Below are 18,686 nucleotides of genomic sequence, written 5' to 3'. Positions count from 1 at the left end.
GCTATGTATCGACGAAAAATTCCATCGGTGTCAGATTAATTGTATCAGTGTCAATAGTTATCAATTGTAGAGGTTTGAAATTTTAATTTGTGTTGATGATACAAAAATGTGAAATACTACATTTTTACGAAAATGTAGGGTTAGATTTTGCATAATATGATTGAACTCGTTCGATATTACGAAAAGAATCAAAACACAAAAAAAAGTAAAAAAGAAGAAGTAGAGAATATAGATAAATTTTGTGGAAAAGTTGTCGTTAAAAACACTATTTTAATAATCTCTATATACAACTAGGGAGCAAATGCACCACATCATTTTTTAATCCTAATGACTCATTTGCTACATGGTATGAGATAATGTGTGATATATTTGACCGGAATATCTTTTCTGAGATATGGTATCAATATTATGTTTGATTGGATGTATAAGAAAATCCACGTTTTATAAGATATTGTTTGGTTAGAAGTATTAATATTCTCTAAAACTTTTCAATTCTTGAAATATCCTTATACACTCTTGTGCTACAAAAACGTATATAACAACAAACCAATGAAAAATACACAATAGATGTTTTTATAAAATACACATTATGTAGTGTAAGAATCTCACTTTTTATTTTCTTGTTAATCTTTAAGACTGAAGCAAAAGCATCAAACTAGTTATTAAATACTATGTAAATTCACCTTTCTCCTTCTAGTTTAAAGATCCTATTTAATTGTTAAACACGGATAGATCAAAAATTATATCACAGCAAGAAAAAAAATTAGCAAATACATACATGGAAAAGAAGTGTTGCTATCAGCTCCGAATCATGAGAATAACTAAACGACGAATTCTTTCATAGATTAAGTAACCATGATAAATGCAAATGGAAATTAACGTAACCTAATACATGAGACTAATTAAAGCTTTATAAAAAGAAAAGGAAAAAGAATCAAAACCCGCAACCAACAAAAGGAAAAACAAAAACACAACCGCAAGCATAAACACCCCATCACAAGCACATGTCTACCCCAACAGACTCTCATATGAAATATAATTGAATTTTTATAAAGAAAATTAACAAAGTAAGAACCATGACAAGAAAAATAAACGAAGAACCTTCAAAATGATGAACCAGAGAGCAAGAATGTGATTATGTGAGATGAATGACGAGATTGAATAACAAAAGTGCGAGAAGGTTATATTAGCTGGAGCGATACATTAGGGTTAATTTAGTCTAAAATACGTTAATGATAATCTTTTATGTTATGTATCAGGCCTTTGAGGTGTGATACATATTAAAAATTAGATGCAACTAATTCTGCCTTGGATCTAGTGTGACACAAACTGCCTACGTCCACGAATCCACACTAATATATTAGAGAATCTCAAAAGGAGGAGTACAAAAAATACCACATTGTATTTTATATCTGTGAGACTATATCTCAACTCACTTTTATCACTCGTGTATAACTTCAAAAATGAAGTTTTTCCTCAAAAGATTTTGTCTTTCTCTCTCTCTCTCTAACCAAAATAAATGTTTTTGTTTTGGTTGGTGTATCTGCAATGCTACCGCGAAGCTCAATTTATAGCCAAAACTTAGCCGCAATGTTTGAAGATATTGCATCAAATGCTGAAAGAAAATGTTGCAACATTAAATGCTTGCTAGGAGCTATGCACTAGCCTTTTTGACTAACAATCTCCCACTTGAACACAAATGTCTTCACACCATGATTAATGCAACAACCTTTCAGTCTTGTTATTCTTGCAAACCAATTGAAGTTGAGCACAGTTTCAATTTATCAATGTTTACTGTCTTTGTAAGCATGTCAGCCGGATTTTGAGCTCCTTGGATTTTTTCTAGTATTAACACATCATCCTCCCAAAGCGATCTGAATTCTTTGCCAGATGTATCGCACTCTGACTATCGTTGTACAAGACATTCTTCTTCTGATCAAAACCCAATTCTGCCAACAACTCTTGTAACCAGATCATTTATTTGCTAGTCTTGGTGATTCACACATACTCTGCTTCTGTAGTGGATAAAGCAACAATCTTTTGTATATGTGAAATCCAACTAACAACAGTCGTGCCAACTGTAAAGACATAATCGGTAGTGCTTCTCCTGCGATCTACCTCATCGGCAAAATCTGCATCTGCAAAACCTTGTAGTACTGCATCACCTCGTCGAAAGCATAAGCATCTATCAGTAGATCCACGTGGATATCTTAATATCCACTTTACTGCTTTCAAATGTTGCTTTCCTGGATTTGCCATAAATTTGCTCACAACTCCCACTGCATGAGCGATATCTGGTCTAGTACAAACCATGGTATACATCAGACTTCCAATGGCTGAGGCGTACAAAATTTTAGCCATGGAGTCTCTTTTCTTTTTAGTTTTTGGAGAGTTCTCTTTGGATAGACTGAAATAGTTAGACAATGATGAGCTAACTGGCTAAGCACTGCTCATGTTGAATCTTTGCAAGATTCGATCAATGTATTGGCTTGGGACAACTGCAAAACACCTATTTGCTTATCTCTATAAGTCTTTCATCTTGAACCCCACTGAAAGCCGTCTTTTCAACTTCTTGATTTTCGTTCATCTGTGAGCCGACTACTAACATGTCATCAACATAAAGTAGCAAGATATATCGAACCTCTTGAAGTAACAGAAATGGTCATCATTGTACTTCATGTATCCATTTTTATGCATAAATCCATCAAACTTCTTGTACCGTTGCTTTGGGGCTCGCTTTAAGCCATACAGACTCTTTTTCAATTTGCACACCAGCTTCTCATTTTCTTTCACTGAGAATCCATCTGGTTGTTGCATGTCCTCTAAGTCACCATTGAGAAAAACAGTTTTTACGTCTAACTGCTCTAGATGCAAGTCCTTTGTTGCAACAATACTCGAGACCGATTGAATTGCTGTCAGTTTTACAACTGGAGCAAAGATATCCGTGTAGTCAATTCATTCTTTTGTTGGAAACCTTTGACCATCAATCTTTCCTTATATCGCTTTGAACCATCGTGTTCTTATTTAATTTTGTACACCCATTTGTTGTGTAGAGCTTTCTTTCCTTTGGGTAACTGAACTAGTTCCCACGTCATATTATAGATAACAGATTTTATCTCTTCTTTCATTGCAAGATCCCACTTGACAAAATCTCCGACTTGACATAGCTTATCGTAGAATCCAAGTTCACAGACATCGATCAGTAACATGTAATTCATGTACTTTCTGTATGGAACATGGAGTCGAGATGACCTCCTAGGTGTAAGAGCTGGAGCTAGAGACTGTGGTGAATCAGCCCCAGAGTTGGGCTCCTCTGTCTGCCAACTTTCATCTGTTTGCTACGATGTACTACATTCTGCAGTATCATCTTGATCAACATATGTTGGATAGTCAGTTGTTGTGTCGGTAGACTGCACTGCATTCATGTCCTTGTACATCACATTTTCATTGAATATGACATCCATGTTTATGATGATCTTTCTGTTTTGTCATCTCAAAAACGGTATTATAACTCATCTCCACCATAGCCAATGAAAATACATTTTAGTGATTTGGAGCTGAGCTTACTTCTAGCATTGTCACTAATGTGTACATACACAACACAACCAAATACTTTCAAGTGAGAGAGTTTAATTTATTTTCTGCTCCAAACTTCCTCCGTTATTATGTACTCCAATGGTATAAATGGCCTATGGTTAACAAGATATGTCGCTGTGTTGACAGCTTTTGCCCAAAATTGTGTTGGAAGTCCTGTATGTATCCTCATGCTCCTAGCTCTTTCTGTCAACGTTCGGCTTATGCGTTCTGCAACTCCATTTTGTTGCGGTGTTCCTGGCAACATTTTCTCCAACTTGATGTCGTCTTGGTAACAAAATTTCTTGAACGCCATGTCTTCGCATTCTCCGCCATTATCAGATCTCAACTTCTTTATCCGTAAGCCAGTTTTATTCTCCACCATGGCCTTCCACTTCTTGAACGTCTCAAACACCTCTGACTTATGTCTCAAGAAGTAAACCCACACCAAGCTTTACTTGATTTGGAGTTCTACCACTGGTATTGAAACTTACTCTCTTTTGCTTCCTGAAAACACAACTTTCGCAAAAGTCTATATTAATAGACTAAAGCTCTGGTAGTTTCCCGTTCGAATGCATATACTTGAGCCATTTTTGGCTCATGTGTCCAAGTCTTTGGTGCCACAAATTTGCATTTTTCTTGCTATCAGCAACTGCAATTGTCACACACGCATTCATTGTTGTGTATAGGGTACCAGTATCCTTGCCATGTGCAAGAATCATGGCGCCCTTAGTGATTTTCCAACAATCACCTGAGAAGTGTGTATCGCATCCTTCTCTTGACAATTGCTTGACGGAAATCAAGTTCTTCCTCAACTTTGGAATATGTCTCACGTCTTTCAATTTTCATACAAATCTATTGAGTTTGATATTTACTTCTCATATATGCACCACGCTACACGAATGATCATCTTCGATATATACTTCTTCGAATTTTCCCGACATATAATTTATGAAGGAATTTCAATTCAAGGTGGCATGGTAAGATGCTCCAGAGTCTATGACCCAATACTCGGCCCTTTTCTCCATGAAGCATATTAAGGCATCACCTTCTTCTTCAGCAACAACATTGGCTTCGATATTTTTCTTGTTTCCCTTTGAAGGTACTTTACACTATGTTTTGTAGTGCCCGACCTGACCACAATTCCAACATTCAACAAACTTTGATTTGTTGGAATTCTTGTGGATCCTGGACCGCTGATTGTCATTCCTTGACTTGCTCTGTCCACGTCTTTGACTTCTATTTGGGTTTCTGCCTCTACTTTCTACGTTTAAAGCGGCACCTGAAGTGGATGCTACATCTAATTGCCTCCGGATCTCCTCGATCAAGATCATGCTCATGACATCATCGAACTTCATTTTAGACTTACCAACAGAACTGCTAATGGCCGTAACTGTGCCATTCCAACTCTTAGGTAACTGCCCAAGTATTAACAAAGCTCAGACCTCGTCATCAAATTTGATGTACACCGTGGTAAGTTGGTCCGTCACTTCGTTGAACTCGTTCAAATGTTCTTTGAATCTCCCGCTTTCAGTCATTTTCATATAGAACAATTTTTTGATCAAATGAGCTTTATTTGTTGCAAATGACTGCTCATACATGCTGGATAGAGCTTTCATGAGAGATGTTGTCTTCTCATGTTTTATGTTGAAGGTGACTGACTTTTACAAGGTCAGCCTGATTTCTGGCACAAGTAATCCTCTATTTGCATTTTTCAAAATCCAAAATTCACATTGTTGAATTTGTCAATTTTGAATTTTTTTTCGTCCGTCGACATTCCACTCGATCAGAAAGCACGATAATTTTCTCAAAAAAATTGTTTTTGATGTGGAGGTTCAGTTTACACTCAACCACAAAACATACTAAGAATTTCAAAAGAAAAATTATCAACTGTTTGTGCACGAAACATTGTTCGCAAATTTACTATTCATGTGAATACTAATAGCGCAATAAAAAATATTTTCGCCACCAACGTGGCTCTGATACCAATTGTTGGAAATTCGACACAACTAATTCAGCTCTGGATCTCGATCTAGTGTGACGCAATATTTAAGATATCGACCGATATGAAAACGATAATAAAAATAAATAACACCAATATTTTTAACCAAATTGCCTACGTCCATGGACCAACACTAATATATTAGAGAATCTCAAAATTAGGAGTACAAAAAAAGTACCACACTATATTTTGTATCTGCCTACACAGAGGCTATCTCTCAACTCACTTTTATCATTCATGTATAACTTCAACACTGAAGTTTTTCATCACAAGATTTTTCTCTCTCTAACAGAAAGAAGTTTTTCATCACAAGATTTCTCTCTCTCTCTCTCTCTCTAACAGAAAGAAATGTTTTCACCACCAACGTGGTTCTGATACCAATTGTTCGAAATTAAACGCAACTAATTTCGCCCTGGATCTAGTGTGACGCAATATTTAAGATATCAACCGATATGAAAATGATGATAAAAATAAATAACACCAATATTTTTAACCAAATTGCCTACATCCACGGACCCACACTAATATATTAGAGAATCTCAAAATGAGGAGTACAAAAACAATACCACACTGTATTTTGTATCTGACTACACAGAGGTTATCTCTGAACTCACTTTTATCACTCGTGTATAACTTCAACACTGAAGTTTTTCCTCACAAGATTTTTCTCTCTCTCTAATAGAAAGAAATGTTTTTGTTTTGGTTGGTGTTGATATGGACGTAATTATGTTCACCTACTTGGATCAAGCACAACAGGTGAAAAATATAAATAAGAACAAAGAATCAACCGTGACAACTCAACATTGACTGACCACCCTTGGCAAATTAGCCTTGGCAGTCCACCCGTGGAGGCTTAGCCTTGACAGCTGATATTCCATCCGTGGAAACTTACCTTTGGCATCCAAGTATGTCAACCTTCACCCGTGACAACTATGTCAATTTTCACCTGTGACAACTTTGTCAACTTTCACCCATGACAGCTATGTCAACCTCCACCCGTGATAGCTATGTCAGCGCCATCCATGGCAGCTATGTCAGCGCCATCCATGGCAGCCATGTCAACGTCACCTTTGGTGCCTCCAACTGTACAAAGATTTGAGCCTTGCACTACTTAGTGGGCTTTAGGGCTAAGTTTATTTTGTAATCTATAAATAAGACCTTTATGCATGGAATTGAGGGCTTTCTCATTCATTATTCACTACTCAACTTTGTAACTGTAATCACCAAAAAATAGTGGATTATCTTAGGTTTCTCTCCGTGGATGTAGATCTTTACGATCGAACCACAATAATCCTTGCGTTATTTTTATGCTCTTATCTATTTTTCTATTGAGATTTATTCCAAGCTCAACAGGTGTATCTGCAATGCTGCAACGAGGCTCAATTTAAGCCAAAACTTAGCCGTAATGTTTGAAGATATTGCAGCAAATGTTGAAAGAAAATGTTGCAACATTAAATGCTTGTCAGGAGCTATGCACTAACCTTTTTGACTAACAATGCACATTCACTCATATGTGAGTTATAAATTACGGGCCTTTACTTTATCAAAAGCTTTGAGTTTTAAAGCAAACAAAATATTAATGTATAATAGATATTTATTCCACTCTTATCCCACGTAGCAAACGAGCCCCAAGTGTCATCTCTATATTTTTTCATTTTTACTTACTTAAAATTTCTATTTATTTATCTTATATTTTAAATATATTTAAATCAATTTTTTGTTAACACGAATTAAAATCTTCAAAGTCATGAGATTAAATTTATCCTTGTTAATATATATTGTTAACAAATAAGTCTCCATTTAATCTACAAGTTATTCAATTGAATAGATTAAAACTCATGTTACCATTTGATAACATGCTGTAAGAAAATCCATCTTTACTCACCACACACTAGTATAACCAAAACATAATAATATGAAAAGTAAAAGACACAAAGTAGAGGAAATATATATCTTCATTAACCACAAATATATTTCAAACCATTACAATTTATAGTGAACAAAAATATTAAATTTTTGTTTGCTATGTAGTATGTGGTAATATATAATATCTTTTACTACTATTTATTAGATATTAATGTCATATTTGATAAGGTATATAAATTTTTTTAAATCTTTTTTGTTACATAGCATGCCTCTCAAGTGTGATACAAAAAAAAAGGTGTGGCATAGAATATAAAAAAATATGAATAGTAAATAACATGTTATTAATTTATAAAAAACTTTAATTTTGAAGCAAACATTATATTAGTGTTATAGGTATCTATGTTAATCTTATTGTGTATATAAGAAACGATCCTTAAATATCTAAAATGTGTACAATCACTGTAATTTCCAATTGAATATATGTATTTACAAATTTGATCACTTAATATCGTGTTAATCACCGACTACTTGCACTTTGAAACACTTAACTTGTACAGTTTTATCAGTGACCTACCGCAATAAAAGAAATATATATTCATTTCACCTAAATTTTCCAAACTATAATGGGGCCAACAATCTCTATGCTCCTTCATTATAATATAATGCTCTATCATTAATATCCCATAACATTAGAAACTATCGAAAAGTTTGTACTATTCATATGGTTAGTAATAATCTTTTAATGGCCATTACTTAGGATGAATGGTGTACTTAATACAAAATTGATAACACGGTATATATCTCAACCTATTGAAAAATTTTATGATCGAAGGACTAAAAATGATTATATGTTCATATTATAAATAAAAAATTTCCATTTAAACCTATTTGACTATATACAGAGAAATATTTCATTGAAAATGTTAAATGTATTGATATTGAGAATTATTAAGAATGTGTGTGAATACGTTCGAATAAGTCAATAATTTATACGAGTAAATTATTGTAATGCATGAATAGACATTTTCATTTGGGTTCAAACCCTGGAAGAGACCAGATTTTCACCATATTAACTAGATACGACTATTCGTGAGTTACGTTGATTTATTCGTAGTTTTTATTGATTTATTTCGTTATTGATCTCATTTCTCACGAAAAAAAATTCTAACTATAACCACACCATATATATATATATATAGGGCAAAGTTCTGTAGAAACGCAAATATAGGCAAAGAAATGAGACGAAATCTCAACCGTTGATCTTATCTAATGTTCAATGTTCAACGCGGAATTTTGTTGAACATGAACAACCATCGAACACCTCCCCCCAACCCCCAAAAGTTTAACAAATTATTTGTATGTTCAACAGGATTAACTGTCATGTTCAATGTTTCTGATTTACCTGTATAAGCTATGTTTCTGTAGAATGCGACCCTATATATATGTATATATATATATATATATATATATTAGTTAGGTTGTAAACCACTCTTATAATATAAAATAGGAACATGTTTACATCATTGATCCATTCATATTCTAACGGTTGAAATTTAATATTTGAGAAATCGTGTGTAAATGTATGAATTCTATGTAGATTCGTTATGTAAAATGTCTAAATTCGAAAATTAAAATTTTCGCTTCCTATGAGATTTGAATCCAGTAACTTGAATTTATCCAATAAAGTGATGAATCAACCGTAAATTTTGACGATCTAAATGTTGAAAATGATTCATATTTTGTATTTTAAAATGAATTTTTATTTTAGCGCATCCTTATATATATATATATATATATATATATATATATATTATATTTTCAATAAGACTGTAAATAAATCAAACCGTTCGCAAACTATTCAGAGTTTGGCTCGAAAAAAAATTCATTCGAGAATTTCGATAAAGAAACAAACCAAACTTGAAGCTTGATAGTATTCGACTCGTTAGTAGCTCGTAAACAAGTTCATTAAGTGATTAAACTTGAAAAATATAAATTATTAGTATATGCAACTTATATTTATCTACTAAATTAATAATAATTGTATTAAATATGTAATTAGCGTTGTTTAGTATAAAAAATAATCAATATATTTATTATTTTAAATGAAATGATTTATCTTAAAAAAATCAATATTTTGAATATAAATATAAATCTAAAAAGTTTATAAATATTCGACTAAGTTCACGAGTCTCAAAGTATTCGATAAATAAAGTTGAGATTCGATTCGATACTAAATAAATCAAATTTGAGCATATCATTATCCAATCCGGTTCAATTCGATTACACTCTAATTTTCAATTTGACAAGTGAAAATAGGATTTTCAAATTTTCAATTCCTTCCCTTCTGTTTGAAATCAAAACCCGCCATCAAGTAAAGAAACTCTCGTGACTATTTATATTATGGATTGAATTTTGTGTTAGTCTGTCTCGTCATAAAAATGGGTTAAAAATTGGATTCAAATCTATTTTTGAATACTAATATATGTATAATTTTATTGATATTTATAATTACAAATATGTTATTAAATTTTTGATATAGATCTTGACTCATCTCAGGTGGGAGTCATTCTCACCAAGTTCTTGTTAAAGTATTGGTTAACAATCATAACTATTTGACTGAAGAATGATTAGATTCATATATGACAGGTAAGACATACTATTAACTACGATATTCCTCATTGAAAATTCTAACGACATGCGTTAGAAGAAAAACCCATACCTCACCATCGCCGCTATAATAATAAAAAAAAGTAATGTAATTCTCAGTCGTTAAACTAATGAATTAAATCCATGGAAATAACAATAATTTTTAAGTTAGAAAAATGCATTTTTTGTGTGTGTTTCCAACATACATTCAATCGATTTGATTGATAAGATATGGTTTATTTTGTTGATCGAGTATTATTTTCAATAACTATAATACCAATCCACACATATAATGTGAATTAAAAAATATATTTGGTCGGTCAACGTAACTCGCCAAAACGTAATAAGATAAGAATTTGTAAAATGTAAAGAAAATATGAAAAAAAAAAAGAACAAATTTTGGAGATTGAAGAATTGATGAAGTAGATTAAAGATAAAAAGAAAGGAAGGAGACAAGGACAAAAATAGAAGGTGAGGTGTAAAATGAGGTGTTGAGAGGAAGCATAGCGCGTGGGGTGCAATCGGCAACGACGACTGGCTTGTCGAAACTGGGCCTCCATACAGAGAGTATACAATTAACTGGCCTCTGTTTTTTTGCGTGTTTTTGTTTCTCTCTCTCTCTCCTCTCCTCTCCTCTCCTCTCTTTGCCCTTCACGGAAGCAATTGCATTTCCACCTCCATTCTTGCAAGAGATTCTCATCGTCCAACAGTCAAAACCTTTATAAACAACGAAATAAAAGGATCGAGAAATCAGAACACTCCTCCCCAAAATCCCGGATTGTCTCGGCAGGTGTGCATGTAATCCTGAAAACTGTTCCACAACGCCTTCCTGTTTCATTATCCTCATTCTTTTACCATTTCGAGATCTTCTTACGTCTGCATTTTATACTACTATCATTCATTAATTTTTTTAATCATTGCCGGATTGAATTTTATATATTCCGTTTGTCAGGAATTGAAGCGCATTGATTGGAGATTTGCCATCTGTTTTTGCATGGTTGGTTTCTTGCTTATGTTTTCGCGTCTGATGATGTTTTTGGATTGAAGCAGAGATTAATCTTGGGATCGTGGACTCTTGGGGCTGAATTTCCATTTCCAATTTTAGGGTGATCTGTAACAAATAACCCCGCGATTTGATTGAGCGCGGGGCGAGAAGAAGATGTCTAATTTTGTGGGAGTTGTAGTTGCTGATCAATGGCTTCACAGCCAGTTCACACAAGTCGAGCTTCGGGGCCTCAAATCCAAAGTAATCTTCCTGAATCGCTTGTTTTTTCAATAAACAATTTTCAATCTGATGATATATGTTCCGGACTTGAGTTTTGTTTGATTTTGTTTTGTTGGGCATTGGCCCCTGCTTTCTCAATTGAAGAATTGAAGCAAGCCAGTCAAAGTGCATTTCTGTTTGAATTGATTTGTGATATATGCGGTTGTGTAATTATGATTTTCTTTGGGTAGTTCATATCATTGAAGAATCAGAATGGTAAAGTTACGGTTGGAGATATACCCTCCTTAATCATGAAACTGAAGAGTTCAAATGACGTATTTAACGAGGAGGAGATTAGACAACGATTGGGAGAATCACATTCTGATATCAATGACGAGGTAGATTTTGAAGGCTTCCTCAGGGTAAGTTCTTCTACTTCCTTCCTATTTTTGAGTTGGAAGGTGGTTCCTTAAATCTTATTTCAAATGGTTGTAGTGTTCTGATTACATCAAAGAGATATTGTCGATAATTATAGCATATAGCACTTAGTTTGTTCTGCTTGAGCCATAGGTTGATGAATGGTTGTTTACTTTCTGTTAATCAGGCATATCTGGATTTACGAAATAAAGTCAATGCCAAATCAGGAGGTTCAAAAACCTCTTCATCCTTCCTGAAGGCAACAACCACGACTCTTCTTCACACCATCGATGAAACTGAAAGGGCTTCATATGTTGCACATATCAATAGCTACCTCAGGGATGATCCATTTATGAAGCAGTTCCTTCCAATGGATCCATCCACAAATGCTTTATTTGACCTTGCTAAGGGTGGAGTCCTATTATGGTACTTGAACTTAACAGTCTCGGAGTTTCACACCTGATTGACTTTAGTGTTGACAACTTCTGGTAATTTAATTTTCTATTGATTATTTCAGCAAGCTTATCAATGTTGCGGTGCCTGGTACAATAGATGAGCGGGCTATCAACACAAAAAAGGTACTGAACCCTTGGGAAAGAAATGAGAATCACACACTCTGTCTCAACTCTGCAAAAGCTATTGGATGCACAGTGGTCAATATTGGCACTCAGGATCTTGTTGAAGGAAGAGTAAGTTGAGCTTTCATAGGTTTGGATACGAAGTTCTTTTATTTCAGCTTACATTGTAAGTTCTTTATATGTAAATTGTTTGATTCATGCAGCCTCATCTGGTACTTGGATTAATTTCTCAAATTATAAAGGTTAGCATGTTTTTCTTCACAACATTTGTTAAGATTTCAATTTGCTTTTATCAATAGTAGGATGAAAGGGATGCCAAGAGGATTTGGTTACTATAATCAGTACATTTTAGCAAGTTTAGTTGGAATTGTTGAGTCTTTACTTATATATATTCTTTCCTTGGCATTTGGGTGGCATTTTCAGATCCAACTACTGGCAGATCTCAATCTCAGAAAGACACCCCAGCTCTTAGAAATTGTGGAGGACAACAATGTATAGGCTGCACATCCTTTTGACTCTCCATGACTCTACAGTGATATTTTATACTATATTCTAAAATGTGCAACTCAGAGCTGAGCTAAATTGTACACTTTGATCAGGTGTCATTAATATATGCAGGATGTTGAGGAGCTTATGGCGCTTGCCCCTGAAAAACTTCTGCTGAAATGGATGAATTTCCATCTCAAGAAAGGTGGCTACAAAAAGACGGTGACGAACTTTAGTTCTGATGTGAAGGTAGCTTGTTTTGGAGTTGATAATAGATTGCAACTGTTCTAATTTATTTTATTTGAAGATTGGATCTACGGTGACATTAGCATCACCTGGTTCTAATATTTCTAGTATTACACACTAAATTAGTTGCACTTTGCTTACCCCTGCCCCTGAGCTTAGTGTAATCTGGAGATTTTCTTTGGGCAACCATGAAATTTAGCATACAGAACTTTACCTCTGTTTTGGGCTTAGTGATTTGGGATCAACTCTGCGTCTTGGTAACTTTTGCCTGTCATCAATGCAGTTCAAAACTGTTGTTGACTTGTTGTGCCCTTGAGTATCTGTTGCACATGGATTGTTTTGTTATAGTTTCCAGGTGTCTTTAGCTGTTGCAATGTTATACTGCCTTCATGTTCTGCAGGATGGAGAGGCTTATGCTTACCTGCTTAATGTACTTGCCCCGGAGTATTGCAACCCTGCCACATTAGATACAAAGGATCCCTATGAAAGGGCTGACTTGGTTCTCGAACATGCAGAAAAAATGAACTGCAAAAGATACCTTACTCCCAAGGATATTGTGGAGGGATCTTCTAATTTGAATCTTGCTTTCGTTGCACAGATATTCCATGAAAGGTGCGGAAACGAAATGGTTTCTTTATTGATTTGAATCTTACAGCAAATGAAAAACTAATTAGAATTTATTCAGCAATTTTATGCTTCATAAATGTTATGATTTTTTCTGATAAGGAAACGATGTATTGCATAATCACAAAAGAGATGATCTCTCATATTCGCTTCATACACGACTCATCTCTAGTTTTTGGTGGTTCAATCGTGTATTTCACCACTACTATGCTCTGATAAAAAACTATAGCTGATTGATGTAGTATCTCCAAATATCTTTTAATTCTGCATTATAGAGACTGTTAAGTAGCTATCGCATGTTGTTAAGAATTTCTAATTTGTTGACATTGTAGGTTTAATGTTTAGTGAAACCTATATTCACATAGTTACTTTTATTTTGTGACTCAAATCTCTTGGACTTTCTGATTAAGTGATATTTCTTCCCCCAGGAATGGCTTGTCGACAGACAGCAAAAAGGCATCTTTTGCAGAAATGATGACAGACGATGAGCTAATATCTAGAGAGGAGAGGTGCTTCCGCCTGTGGATCAATAGCTTAGGAATTTCCATGTATGTCAACAACTTGTTTGAGGATGTCAGGAATGGGTTAGTATTCCAGCTCCATAAAAGTCACCACCATTCACTTGCATCCAACGGGATCCTAAACTTTCTAGAGTGCTCTGCTGTTCTACTCTACAAGAACTGCTTTTTTTGTGATGATTTAGGAACTGGAGTTGCACTTGCATTTCTCTTTCTGGCTGTTGTGTTAGCCTCTTCAGTAAATATCTATACTAATCAAAGGTACCTTGTTTACAGGTGGGTTCTTCTGGAAGTGATGGATAAAGTTTCCCCAGGATCTGTCCACTGGAGGCAGGCTACAAAACCACCCATAAAAATGCCATTTAGAAAAGTAGAGAACTGCAACCAAGTTGTTAAGATAGGGATGCAGTTGAAACTATCCCTAGTCAATGTGGCTGGTAATGATTTTGTGCAAGGGAATAAGAAACTTATACTTGGTAAGAGTTTGCTTTGTCTTGTGATTAAAACTCAAGATGGTAGTTCTTTGTTGTACTTGTATGTATTATATATATTCATTAAAGTGATTGAAGTCATGTGCAATGTGGATTAACTCTATCAGAACATTCTCTCTCACTTTCAACCAAGCCGTTGGATTGTTTGCACATAAACCATCGACAAGATCTCGACCAACTTGATACTGATTCTTTTCAAGTCCTTTGCAGAATAGATGAACCATCTAGAAGATTTTGATGAAACAAGCCAAATTTTTTCATTTCTTCTTCCATTTTTTATTTTTTGTTATTATGATCTCCATTATTTTCATTTGTTTTTATTTAGTCTATTAGTCATTTACTAGTAAGGCCATTGTATTCAATACCAAATGGTTTCCACTATGCATTGCCTTGTGCTTTCACCTAATTATAAGTCAGCCTTCAATTTTGATGAGTAGATGATCAAAAAGCTAGTGGCTCAGGAATGGCCACAATGACTAAACTTTATATTCACATATTTTTACTTGTTTAGTGACATCAATACTCTTTATTGCCCTAAAGTTGAAGACTCTTGAAATTTAGAAGACTAAACATGGCAAATGAAAGATGAATGTTTGCAAGTGTACAAGTACCTATTCATTCAATTTTGGCTGTTCCAAGGTGGTTTAGCTTTGTTTCCTTTCTTGTAAATTGTTTTGACAATTCAGTGAATTGAAACTGGAAATATGAGTGCTGCACTGCTGCATGCTTGGTTCTCATGTTTCCTTACCTCTGGTGTACTTGCAGCTTTCCTTTGGCAGTTAATGAGGTTTAATATGCTTCAACTTGTGAAAAAACTAAGAACTCGTTTCCAAGGGAGGGAGATGAGTGATGCTGATATACTGAACTGGGCCAACCGAAAAGTCAGGAGTCTTGGCAGAAAATCTAAAATTGAGAGTTTCAAGGTGGGGGATGGCTTTTGTTTGCCTTCCAGTATCTGTTGTCTCACATGTATAATATTTTGCCTATAGGATGCTATGGAACTCTTTGGCCCGGTTTTTGATGTATTTGTCGAATTCTTACGTAGGATAAGAGCCTTTCAAATGGATTGTTCTTTCTGGAGCTTCTCAGTGCAGTTGAGCCTCGAGTTGTCAATTGGAACCTTGTAACCAAGGGTGAAACTGGTAATTGTTCATCTCAGTTTCATGGAAATTAAAAAACTTTGTTGGGTTAGGCTGGTTTTTTGCAGTTAAAATTTCAGTTGCCTCTGAGAATTTGCATCTGTCAGTAAGATATCTATAAGTGCGAGTGCAAATTTGTACATGTTTACAATATGTGGCCCATAAAAAAAGTAAGTGATTTCATTAAAGTAGGAATGCGCCTTTAACAATGTTATTGTAAGTTGGCAGCAAATAATATTTTTTTGTCTTTTTGTCTGGGCATTTGGGGTTGTGTATGCATGTGAATCATCCAATGTGGGCCTTACTTCCTTGCATGTATTCTCTACTTGATTAGATCTACTTTTGCTTATCCTTGTTTCATTATCTAATAGCTTGTACCATATATATTCAGGTTTTGAATTTTTGTAAGGGAATATGACATTTTGTTATTCTCTGATAGATGAGGAGAAGAAGCTAAATGCGACCTATATTATTAGTGTTGCAAGAAAGCTTGGATGTTCAATATTCTTGTTGCCTGAGGATATCATGGAGGTGAGGGTCCAATTTTTGCTCTGCTTCTCGAGAAACATCTAATATTAAGTGCTCTGTACCTTTTCACTTGATTCTGAAGAAAATAGACCACCACACAAAAAAGTAAACCTATTTAGTACCACTTCCTTCTCCTAATGAATGCATAGGAACGGTTTGTGAACAAGTTTTATACAAAAGATCCTGCCAGCATATTTGGGCTGACTTGAATGCTTCTACCAACCTTAGAAGGCAGCTTTACAGTGTATCCCTAAATATGAGTCTGAAACAATGACATTGCTCTTGCTGTTGGATTGGCAGGTGAACCAAAAAATGATCCTTACTCTCACGGCAAGTATTATGTACTGGAGCCTTCAGCAGCCTGTCTATGACTCAGACTCATCTTCCACAGCTTCGTTTAGTCGTGGGGCGTCACCAGAACCTTTAGTTGACGAGGCTCCTTCCCCTGCATCAGTTTCTATTACAGATGCAGTCGCTACACCAACTAATGGCTGTGCATCTCCAGCTTCTGCCACCACTCCTTGTGTGTCCCCTGTGGTAGTTCCCACGAACGGAACTTCATACCCTAATGCGGCAGCTTCTCATGACACCTCCCCAGGCCCATCAGTTTGCGGGGATGATGATGGCTCAGTTGTTTCTGAAATATCTCAATTGACAATGGACAACGGAGCATCTGATACCGTCATATCTGCACTGATTGATGATCCAGTATCAGATACTGCAACGTCTGCTCCGCCACCGGACAGTGAGGAGGCACAATTGCCAAGTGAATAGCCATTGGTTGGAAAAATTTTGTTGGTTGGAAGAAGAAAAAGGAAAAAGGAAAAAAAAAAAAACAGAAAAATATACACCTTTAGGTCAGTCACTGGGAATAATGAGTCCTATATTTGCACATCGAGGTATATATATGCCCATAATTTAAAATGGAAAAATGTTTAATATATATTTTTTGTCCTTTTGATTTCACACCATTTTTTCTTCAATCCTTATCTGTAAATTTTGATGTTTGATTATGGAGCAAGGCGGAGCACTTGCAGTTGATTTTTGTACCCCGTGGTTGGGTACTTCCTGCAATACAGGAATATACTGTAATGATCCTTTGACACGTATAAATCTATATAATATATAAAACACGAGTTTAACGTAAACTTTTTCCCACCAAATTTTCTCTTTCTTCATCTTTCTTTTTCAATTTTGCTTCTTTTTTAAAAATCATCAATTTTAATTCATAAAATATATTCAATATGGATGTTAAACTAAAGATAACGAAAAGATCTTTAATTTGATGTAAAAATTACAAAAAATAAATTTAAAATAAATAAATTATTATTATTTAAAGTCATAAATTTATTTCTTTTCTCTCTCCTCTCTCATCTATCATCTTCTCTCTCCTAAATCCATTCTTTTGAATTTCACGGTTATATCTTTTCCCTATTTCATTCCCTTTTCTTTATTAATTTAATTTTATTTTTATAGTATTTTTATTGGGCATCATTTTTAATATTTATGCGACTAAAAAAATTAAACTTATAATTTGTTCATTTTAGAACTCTTTAGCTTAAAAGTAAATTTTTAAAGGTGATATTTAGATTTGTATAAATTTATAGGAGTAAATCTTAGATTATTATATGATACATAATGATACTCATTATCATTTACTTGCTTTTGATATTTGATGATTTTTATATTTATACACAATATCAATTATATTTACTTACATTTAATATGTATATTTATTTATTTAAAATATCACTCACTTTTAATATTAGTCGTGCATCGCACGAGCGGGCGTACTAGTATTTCGTAATACGAAAGAGCCAAGTGAAGGTAGTATCATAAATGTTAGTGGGATTTTGATGCTATAAATGTTAGCATCATTAATATGATTTTACTTTAGGGTTGGGTTAAAATAAAAATCACCTTTAAGATAAGAATAAGAATGTAGAATTAATTTACATCCTTAATTAGTAAATAATTATTGGTTATGATTTAACATTGAAATATTTGATCAAGTACAAAATAAATTATTTACTATTACTTTTCAAAAAATAAAATAAATTACTCCCTCCGTCCACAATTTAATGCCCTGTTTGGCTTTAAAAAACTGTCCACAAATTAATGCCCTGTTTAGCTTTTTGTACCATTTTACTCTCCTACTTTTTCTATATTTACTACCCTTTGCCACTAATGGACCCACCTTCAAACACCTTTTTCTCTTTTATATTCTATATTTACTACACTTTATCACTTTATCACTTTAGTCAACTACTTTATCACTTTAGTCAACTACCCTTATATTTCATCCACATCACCTTTTTCAGCTTTCTTAGTCTCCGTGCCAGGACCCAAGTAGGGCATTAATTTGTGG

General features: G+C 34.3%; 1 protein-coding gene across 2 annotated transcripts; it reads left to right on the top strand.

Annotated features, from left to right (window-relative positions):
* The first annotated feature begins 10,558 nt into the window (after positions 1 to 10,558).
* On the top strand, positions 10,559 to 17,284 carry LOC130986232 (fimbrin-1-like). Of its 2 annotated transcripts, XM_057909573.1 has the most exons (16): positions 10,689 to 10,877; positions 11,040 to 11,084; positions 11,193 to 11,333; positions 11,543 to 11,713; positions 11,896 to 12,134; positions 12,226 to 12,397; positions 12,490 to 12,528; positions 12,710 to 12,778; positions 12,905 to 13,021; positions 13,419 to 13,630; positions 14,071 to 14,226; positions 14,437 to 14,636; positions 15,417 to 15,574; positions 15,697 to 15,793; positions 16,230 to 16,321; positions 16,619 to 17,284. In XM_057909573.1, exons 3-16 carry the CDS (start codon positions 11,247 to 11,249, stop codon positions 17,090 to 17,092), a joined length of 2,283 nt encoding a protein of 760 aa, XP_057765556.1. In that variant the 5' UTR covers positions 10,689 to 10,877; positions 11,040 to 11,084; positions 11,193 to 11,246; the 3' UTR covers positions 17,093 to 17,284. The 2 variants fall into 2 exon arrangements, with proteins under 2 accessions (XP_057765555.1, XP_057765556.1); XM_057909572.1 differs by lacking the exon at positions 11,040 to 11,084 and having other exon boundaries at positions 10,559 to 10,877; positions 11,138 to 11,333.
* Positions 17,285 to 18,686: the final 1,402 nt, after the last annotated feature.

Source organism: Salvia miltiorrhiza, chromosome 5, assembly GCF_028751815.1.
Source record: "Salvia miltiorrhiza cultivar Shanhuang (shh) chromosome 5, IMPLAD_Smil_shh, whole genome shotgun sequence".
Taxonomy (NCBI): Eukaryota; Viridiplantae; Streptophyta; class Magnoliopsida; order Lamiales; family Lamiaceae; genus Salvia; species Salvia miltiorrhiza.
The sequence above is the reverse complement of the archived record's forward strand: the minus strand, read 5'-3'. Positions and strand labels throughout refer to the sequence as shown.